General features: G+C 51.6%; 1 protein-coding gene across 9 annotated transcripts in view; it reads left to right on the forward strand.

Annotated features, from left to right (window-relative positions):
* Positions 1-5041, forward strand: part of IQSEC1 (IQ motif and Sec7 domain ArfGEF 1) — a 176827-nt gene extending 171786 nt beyond the window's left edge. For 4 of the 9 annotated variants that reach the window (XM_003894065.4, XM_031663113.1, XM_009200184.4 and 1 more), the window contains one exon: positions 708-5041. In XM_003894065.4, coding sequence (XP_003894114.2) covers positions 708-1250 — 543 coding nt within the window. In that variant the 3' untranslated portion in view covers positions 1251-5041. The remainder of the gene's footprint in view (positions 1-707) is intronic. The other 5 variants (XM_009200179.4, XM_009200180.4, XM_009200181.3 and 2 more) reach the window with 2 other exon arrangements.
* Positions 5042-9953: the final 4912 nt, after the last annotated feature.

The following is a 9953-nucleotide window of genomic DNA, read 5'->3' on the forward strand; positions in this document are numbered from 1 at the left end:
TGTGGGAGGAGGAGTGTCTTGAGAGAAAGAGAAATTCAGTGTGGATTTCATGATATTTCACTCATCCTCCGGCCATCTCTGTGTTACTGTTCACATCTCTACCTCAGCTTGCAGATCTTTTTCTGTTTCCTTCTTTTTCCTTGTTTGGTTTGCAGTAGGCAGCTGCAGTGAAATGCTTAGGCAGCCCATTCCCCCAGAGGACAAGGTTTCTGAGCCCCACCTGTCCCTGTCACCACCTCTCCCGAGACCTCAGGACCCACATGGGCAGAGCAGGAGAGCTGAGGGCCCTGTTTCAGCAGGAGCAGAGCTCCTCTTCCAGGCACACCAGCCCCTCTGCACTTGCCACACACGGCGCACAGACATCCCAACCCAGGGGTTCCGATCTGAAACCTCAGGCTGCTGCCAGGGCCAAAGTACTTGTCAGAATGAGACTGGAAGTCCTACTTCTGCTGCGGCAGTCAGAGAGGCGGGCCCCTCCCCTGCCCTCACCCCCGACTTTGGTCAAGGCCAGTCACCCCCAACTGCCCTGCACTGTAGTGAGAGGAGGTGGGGCCCAGTCCAGCTTCACTCAGCCCCACCCTCTGGCCAGCAAGTTGAACTAAAGCTTAGCAGTCAGTGGGTGAATTTTTACATTTAAAAAAAAAAAACATTCTGACCTAAGTGCTTGAAGATCTTTTAATTTTGATTTCTATGAATTTCCTTTTTAGGGGTCCATCATTAGCAGTCCTCACATGCGCCGGAGAGCTACATCAACACGAGAGTGTCCATCTCGCCCACACCAGACTATGCCCAACTCATCTTCCCTCCTGGGCTCCTTATTCGGGAGCAAGAGAGGGAAGCCCCCTCCCCAGGCCCACCTGCCCTCAGCCCCAGCCCCGCCACCCCCTCACCCACCGGTGGTCCTGCCCCACCTGCAGCACTCCATGGCTGGCCACCACCTGGGGCCCCCAGAGGGGCTGCCGCAGGCCCCTGTGCATGGGCATCACACCCAGTACTGCCACATGCAGCAGAACCCACCCCCCTACCACCACCACCACCACCACCACCCGCCCCAGCACATCCAGCACGCACACCAGTACCACCACGGCCCCCACGGGGGGCACCCAGCCTACGGGGCCCACGCCCACGGCCACCCGCCGCTGTCCGCGGCCCACATGGGGCACACAGCGCACCACCACGGGCAGCCCCCTGCCCCGCCGCCCCCCACCAGCAGCAAGGCCAAACCCAGCGGCATCAGCACAATTGTGTAGACAGCCTGGGCAGGTGTCCCAGGTTCCCTGAAACAGCTGCACACCACACAGGGCACGCCCGGGGGTCGCCAGCCGCACACCAAACCCGGGGCACTTCTGTTGCCATCTCTCCCCTCTTCCTCTCATGGCCCAACTGGAGCCCCAGGAGCCCATAGGGCTGGTGTTGTGTGGAAGAAAGGTCCAAATTTAATTTAGTGTTGGCACCCCGAGCTCCGCTCACCTCAGTCTGAGGGATGGGTGGGCCTCAGACACCATCAGCCTTGAAACGGTGCCGCCAGCCAAGTAGATGTTGAACTGCCTCCCCCACTCCAGCTCTCAGCTCCCTGTGCCCTAATTTACATGCCTGTGAAAACCCAACCTAGAAAACGAAGAAATGAGATACAAAAACAGAGACAAAACAGACCCCAAAACTTGCTGCATTATTGCTCTTTTATTGACAATGGGCAAAAAATTAAGTAGACCTGATATGGTTGATGAAAATACGTAAGTAAACTTTATATAATATAAATATATAAATATATAAATATATATATATATATACTGTATAGGTAGTACTTGTGTGTGAAAGGCAGGCGTTTCAGTCCACAACATTAGCAATACCCACCTTACAAGGAGCTCCACTTACCTAGTAGGAAGACAGTACCTTAGCTGGGTGTGTGAGACAGTAGACCAAACCCTAAATGCTAGGAACAAATTCAGATACTTCATATTTTCATACAAAGAAGTCCCTCTAGGACTGGCTAAAATCTTTACACAATCATTACTAACTGTGCCAAGTAACATAGCATCTAACTGTTTAAAAAGTCCAGTATTGCTTTGTATAAATCCTTATTTTATTAACAGAATACTATCATAAATAGTATTATAATGCTCTGTTATTTCAGGTAAGCAAATAGCTAAACTGCAGTACACTCTACAGTAGCAACTCAGGACAGCTGGTTACGAGCTGGTTGTCTTAGGACATTGGTTACACAGATTCTTAGACACTTTAATGGCTGCGATAACTGTGAATCTCCATGATCCATGTTTCTTTTACGCGCATATGATTTAATGCACACTCATTCAGAGTCCTCCGAGAGGGGCACCCATACACGGCAGAAGTGTTCATCTCCAACATGAAAGTGACCAGCTCTCATCCTCGTCTCCCCAACACCATAACTTCCTCATCCCGCCTCCAACCCACACCAGGCCGAAGCCCTCAGAGAGTGTTTTCACCAGGAACCACTCTCGAACCTGAAGGTTGACTTTAGCGTTTAGCAACCCAGGGCGGTGTGTGTGTTTCCTGTTTTGTTTTCTGAGTGGTAGCAGTGATCATCGTAATTCCATGTAGCCATGTGCTAGCAGAACCCCTGTGTCATCACCGTGGCCCGTGTGACCCCAGCCGACGAGTGCCCGGCGGAGCCCCCGCTGCCTTCCCATGGTCCAGTGAGCTGCCAGGGCATCACATGACTCTCAGCTGTGCTCTTGTCGCTTCTGTGTTGTGGTGACACCATGCGCTCCCCGGGCCAGACGCTGCACGTGGCGGGTCTGTGCCCGAGTCACCCACGGGCCATACTTTGTAGTTTCAGCCTTTCGAGCCACTGCAGCCGTCAGTGCTGTGCTCCTAAGCCATGGGACCCGAGGACTGCCCCCCGGCGCCTGTCCAGGCGGAGGCCCTTTCAGAAAGGGCGAAGCTCACGCCTGACTCTGCGGGCCGTGGGGCCGCGTGCTCGGTGGACAGCGTGGTGAGCCGTGGCCGGATGGCAGGAGGAGAGGGGAGCCCCCTCTGGCTGTGTGTCACCTTGGCTGGCTGGCTGGCCAGGGTTTTGCTGATTTCCCTCCTCACATCCCTCCCCTCGCTCATATCATTGAGATCACCGTACCAGCAAATCTGCAAACCAAGCACTTTGTTAATCTCCACAGAGAGCAAATACAGCAATCTAGAGTTTAGCCTTTTTAAAATTAAGTGTGACTTTAACCTGCCCACCTGTGTCCTCCCATCGGTGTGGCATTTCTTTCTTTGGTGTCTGCTCAGAAAGAAACAGCATGGGAGCATGTGATTGGGTCCAGGCTAGGCTGTGGGGGAAGCGCCCTGGTGTCCCCAACTCCTCAATTCTTGGGTCTTTTTTAAAAGCCAGGCTCCCTAAAGCACTCTTTGTCTCGCAGTTTTGAGGAGGTTGTTCTGACCTGGAAGCGTTAAACTGCTGCATGTCATCCGGTGTCAGCTGTGAGGCCGCGCTCTGCGGATTGTACATTTGCAAAATGTATTGGTGTGACTGTAGACACATCGTTGAAGTAAAGCGATCACATATTGAGTATGTCAGCTTTTCTCACCCTCTTCTGTGCCGAGGGGACAGTCTCACTGTAACCTTTAGGTTGTTCCAGAAAAGATTCAGGCCGTTTGGCATAGAACTGCTCTTTCTGAAGGGCAGCACTAATGAATAGCAACAGACAGTAAACCCTAGGAGGGGCTTTCCAGAAACTCTCCCTCTCCATCGCCATCCTGCAAGCTCCACAGCCTCGGGCTGCCAGCCTCTGGCGCTGTCCTCAGTGTGTCCTGGAGCTGTGCTGGGCAGCAGGCCTGGGCCTTGCATAAGGAGCTGCTGGAGCCCACTGAGCCCCTCCTGGGGTTTCCAGCCACACTGTGTGCTCCTTCAGGCCAGTGAGGTTTCATCCTATTTTATTTGCAAGCTTATCAAAAGTTTGTGGAAGATACATTGTTGGATTCCGGAGGCTGGAGTCATTCTGCCCACATCTTGTTTGGGAAGCGAAAGCTCCCAGTGAGCTGGTGTCCCCATGTGTCTTTCATGGGACTGTCCCCTCTCGATCCCCACTTGTTACTGCCATAGCTTCGGGGTCCTGTCATCACGTCCCACGGGAGGGGAGGCAGAAGGAGGCCGAGGGCCCCAGGATGTCTGCCTGGTCCCTTCTCACTGTGAGGACACCCTCGGCACACCTTTCTCAAGTCACACAAACTATTGTAGTTACATACAGAATTGCTGACAGGAGCAGGAGACGCTGAGGGAAACAGCTGGCAATGTGACAAAAGTCTTTCCTGGGACAACAATCAAATCATGTATTTGTATTTTTTTAAGTTTACCAATGAATTGTACAACAATGTAAAAATAAAGTTCATCCTAATATGATGTGCACATCTTGCTTAAAAACGTCTTCAGCATCCAGTGCAGAGTGATGTTTCCCTCACACACTGCATGCGGCACGAGCCTCTTGTTTTTCTTAACAATGAGCTGAAAAGACAGCAGATGTTCACAGCTGATGCTGGGCGTTGACTCAGCTCCACGGGAAGCTCTGTGCCCGCAGGTAAGCATGCACAGTCTTACAGTTCTCCTTGTAAAATATCATCACCCTTCCTGCCTGAGAAACGAGTGCATTTGTATTTTATATAACAACAATAGTCAAGGCAGCATTGCAACACTGAGCAGGGTGAGGTGGGGGTGCTGAGCACAGGACAAGTGGGAGGAGGCCTGCCCTCCAGTCAGACGCATCCGCGTCGCCCTTCTGTGTGCAGTCACGTTGAGACTGCACACAGCATGCGTCTCCTCTTGGGAGATAACTTTTGCCTCTGAGTTGTTTTAAGCAATTAGAATCAGGTCCTGAATCCCCAGACTGTTCAGAGACTTCAAAGGACACCTCCCTCACAAGAAACCTGGCACCCCCACTGTGTACCTGTGGGAGGGAAGGAGTGCGTTTGTGTTCATCTGCATTCTGTTTGTCAGTGGTAACAGACTCTATCAATGTAAAACCATGGTTGTGATCATGTGGGGAAATCAAATAAATCCTTTGAAACTCTCGGATTCTCAGTTTTTCTGAAAAGTCCAGAAGTTGCCCTGTTGGCCAGACCCAGATCTCCAGCTGATGAGTTTCTCCATTCCTTGTCATGACTCTGGGCACTCACTTTCCTTGAAGACATTGGACTGACTTGACTTTGAGGACACTGATACAAAACTTAAAATAAAGGGACACATCACAACCAATTGAAGGTTTCAAAGGTATTTCTAATTTCTAGCAACTTTTTTTTATTTATATTTTTATTTTTTTGAGACGGAGTCTCGCTGTCACCCAGGCCGGAGTGCAGTGGTGCCATCTCAGCTCACTGCAAGCTCCGCCTCCCGGGTTCATGCCATTCTCCTGCCTCAGCCTCCCGAGTAGCTGGGACTACAGGCACCCACCACAGTGCCTAGCTAACTTTTTCTATTTTTACTAGAGACGGGGTTTCACCGTATTAACCAGGATGGTCTTGATCTCCTGACCTTATGATCCACCCGCCTCGGCCTCCCAAAGTGCACACACCCTGGCGCCTTGCCCAGTGCCTGTCTCTGCAACTGGGAGTCCATCCATTTTACAGACCATTCAGGGGCCCTGCAAGAGAAGCTGGGAACAAAAATTCCCTGAAATACCCAGTTCTGCCTCGGTTTAATTACAGGCATGAGCCACTGTGCCCGGCCGTATTTCTAGCAACTTTCAACAAATGATGGTCCCTTCATGGAGTAAGAGGGGATGAATTCTATTAAACGTTGAGGTACACTAGTTATGACTTAGGGAAAAACAAAATACCCAGTGGCCCAGTCCCCAGTGAAGATGGATGATGACATGAGGTCAGAACAGCCTGCTTTTCCATGTTAGCTAATGTCATGTGCAAAAGCCAAGATGGTAAAGTCATTCTCCTGGAAGGAAGAGGCCTGTGAGGGTGTAACTGGCTTCTATGATTTCTCCTTTCCTGGCCAAACATAGTTCCTGAGAACACCACTTTAAAGTTTCAGTGCACGGGATAAAATGAACTGGCAGATCTAACTAGTGAAAAAGGTAATTTTGGTGACCAAAACGAGCTCTGGCCCTCCCACTGTACAGCACATTCTGATTGAAAGATGTTCTCACATGGGCCGCCTCTTCCAGTCTCATTCATAGCCGCTACTGGCTCATCCAGACTGAAACCAGGAAACCAGCCATTTCAGTGCACACACCCTGACGCCTTGCCCAGTGCCTGTCTCTGCAACTGGGAGTCCATCCATTTTACAGACCATTCAGGGGCCCTGCAAGAGAAGCTGGATACAAAAATTCCCTGAAATACCCAGTTCTGCCTCGGTTTGATTTTTGCGATGCAGATCTGTAGCCCAGGAGCTGCTGGAGGTAGATGAGCTAGGCCGGGGCTCCGAGGCAGTGATCTTCTGGGGACTGTGTTTGTCTCCCCCTGCCCTGAGATTGTGAGCTGCATGATCCGCCTCTGTGTGTCCGGTCAGCCCCAGTACTGGGCTTGTCAGCATGCATCTATCTGAAAATGAATGGATGGCAGGGGTTCAGGTCACACGACCACCAGCAGCTGGTCTTTGAGGGTACTGATCATTGACATTATTAAATGTATGGAAACGGTTTGCCCTACCGCGCCACCCCTCCCCCGCCCCGCACAACTTCCCTTGACACTGAGAAGTCTGACTGGGAGACACCTGCCTCAGACCTTGAGATCATGGTTCTTCCTCCTCCCTGGCTGCACATGACTTCCGTGCCACCGAATCCCAGGAACATGTTTAGTCCCTGCTTCACCTGACCCCTTGGCAGCTGTGACTGTTCGTGTCTGCCTCCTTGAAACGCTGGTTCCTGGGCACCTCTGGGCCATGTGCCCTTTCTGCTCTCTGGAGACTCCTTCACAGTCTCCTGTGCAGGCCAGTCCTCCTCCATGGAGCTCGTGTGTGGCTTAGGTGAAGTCCAAGCCCTCTTCCTCCCTTTCCGCTCTGCTGAGGCACCCTCACACAAGCCCAAGGTTTCAGTCCACCTTCTCCATGCCCCTGGCTTCCACATGTCATCTGCAGCCCAGACCTCTACTCTGGGCACCCATGTGCCCTTGGTATTTCTGACAGCCCAGCCCTGCAAGCCCTCCATGACCATGCTCTTTCATTATATAGCCCCATGCAGCAGAAACCTGGTCCTGTCCTCTGTTCCCTGTCTTGGCGAATGACATCATCATTGACTTGTTTAAACTGGGACCTGGGTTTGCTGGTGTCCCATCCATCTTTCCCCAAACCCTCTTGATTTGTGCCTCCTGCTGCTTCTAGAATCCATCTGAGTCTCTTCACGTCTCACCCCACTGCAGGCCCTCATGTGTCTCTCCTGGACTAGAGCTCCCTGCCTTGGCACTGGCCTTCCTGGGGGGACCCCTGTCTATTCCCCATATGGGTCTTGCTCTGTTGCCAAAGTTGGAGTGTGGTGGTGCAATCACGGCTCACTGCAGCCCTGATCTCCTGTGATCCTCCCACCTCAGCCTCCTGAGCAGCTGTGACTACAGGGGCGCACCACCGTACCTGACTAGTTTTTTTGTTTGTAGAGACAGGGTTTCGCTATGTTGCCCAGGCTGATCTCGAAATCCTGGACTCAAGCGGTCCTCCCGCCTTGGCCTCCCAAAGTGCTGAGATTACAGCTGTGAGCCACTACACCCAGCTGCCTAGCCATGGAGTAATTTTTTTTAATGGCTGTTGCCCTTAGGAGGAAAGAAATCCCATCCTTCACATGGCCCCTGCCTGCCCCTCAACAGTCACATTCCCCTCACATTCCAGCCATACCAGCCTTGATTGTTTTGTGACTGTTCATGCATGTCCTTTGACAGTAAAGGTCAAAAAGTCAAGATAGTGTCTGTCTTTGTACACGCTGTAATCTCAACATGGAGCACAAAGTAGATTTCCTAAGTGAATGCCTTGGGAGCACAGCACGAAATGTGCTACAATGCACGACGCCATATGGCAGCAACATGAGATGAGGGCCCAGGAACATGGGTGGGGACCATGCTGGCAAGGCCCTGGGGCCTGCTGGCATGCCTTGTTAAATAAGTAAAAATTGGGGCAGTGGTTGGAGGCTTTTAGACATGGTGTTTTAACTTATATCAAGTGTCTTTTGACATGTATTTAATCTAGTGAGAATAGATTGATGAAAAACAGAAAAAAAATGTCCCCACAGTCTCACTATCTCAAATCAGGTATAATTGAGTATGTGACCAATTGTTCTTCCATCATCCCTCCATGCATATTTCTCAGTCACCTCGTTCACGTCTCTGAAGTGCTTCCCAAACAGTACTGTCAGTGTTGCTTGGTGCCCCATGTGGAAAGTGTCATCCGTCACACACCTCTAGGGAACGATGCATTACACGCAGTTCAACGCGTTTCTTTCTGCTGGACCTTTTAGAGCCTTTGGAAAAGATGGTGTGCATATATGAATCAATCTCTGAACGATAGCCTGTGCGTTCTACAGAATACAGTTCACTGACACTGTGTGTGTGTAAATGCTATTTTTTCCCCCTTAATCTATTGTGATGAGGCAGTGGAAGACTCAACCATTTATAGTATCTGCATAACATTCCACCTTACGGATGTCCCATAACATGTTGCCATGCAGATAGTGTTGTGTTGGTGAACAAGGAACAAACGGAAAGAAATAATCGAGTTTCTGATAGAGTTGGTGATTCTGGTGAGGACTGGAGCCCAGAGAGGGGAACACCATGGTTCGACCACAGTGCTGAGTTCCTGGGATGACCATGGACCCGGTTTTGGTGCTGCTGGAGGCCAGGTGTCCCCTGAGATGCCTCTTAGCTCAGTGCATTCAGTTCAGTGCCCACTTTTCAAGAGACCCCATCTCACCGCTCAACCCAGAGCAGGCCTGTGATAAAGACCTGGGGGCTGCTGCTTGCAGCCATGGGGTGAAGGTCGCCCACCCTCATTTCTAACGTGGAGCTTCAGGACTTTCAAGGCCCTCAGGGAAAGCTTTTCTTCCTATTGTTCCTAACCACACCCCATCCCCACCTCCATGTTAAAGTGTTCCAATTAAATCTGAAAGATGGGACCTGAAGCACTTTGTCATTTTCCATGTAGTTAATAGGGAAGAACACATTCTAAAATAAAAATACCAGAGGACAATACCTGAATTGGAACCTCTTCTCACATCTTCTGAGAACTTTTCAAAGAAGAACAAGGAGGGGCCAGATGCTGTAACTCACCCCTGTAATCCCAGCCTGGGCAACATAGTGAGACCCCCATCTCTACAACATCAAAACATGAACCGGGCATGGTGGTGCCTGCCTGTGTTCCCAGCTACCCTGGAGGCTGAGGTAGGAGCACTGCTTTAGCTGGTGAGGCCAAGGCTACGTGAGCCATGATCACCCCACTGCTGCCACAGAGCAAGACCATGTCTCCAAAACAAAGAAACAGAATCACCTATAGCTGTCAGACCTACACTGTGTTTGGGAAAGAGTGAAAACCCACAAAATTCACATAAAGGTCAGTGGGAAAATAAACATCTTAGAGCAGCAGAGTTGACGTAGAATCACTTGCCATTGCCAGGGTGGGGTGCAGGGGCAGGGGGGATGCACAGCGGGAGGGGATGAGGGGGTCCTCATGGAAGTTCTGGGTGGGGTGTAAGGGTAGAGTGTGCACAGCTGGATGGGGTGGGGAGTCCCCATGGAGGTCCTGGGTGGGGTGCAGGGGCAGGGGGGATGCCCAGCTGGAGGAGGTGAGGGTCCCCTTGGAGGTCCTGGGTGGGGTGCAGGAGTGGGGGGGGGCACAACTGGAGGAGGTTGGGGATCCCTGTGGAAGTCCTGGGTGGAGTGCAGGGGTGAGGGGTGCACAGCGGAAAGGAATGGAGGGGTCCCCATGGAGGTCCTGGGTGGGTGCCGGGGCAGCCAGAGGGGATGCATAGCAGGAGGAAATGGGTGGTCCCTGTGGAGGT

The sequence above is a fragment of the Papio anubis genome, chromosome 2 (assembly GCF_008728515.1).
Source record: "Papio anubis isolate 15944 chromosome 2, Panubis1.0, whole genome shotgun sequence".
NCBI classification, from domain to species: Eukaryota; Metazoa; Chordata; class Mammalia; order Primates; family Cercopithecidae; genus Papio; species Papio anubis.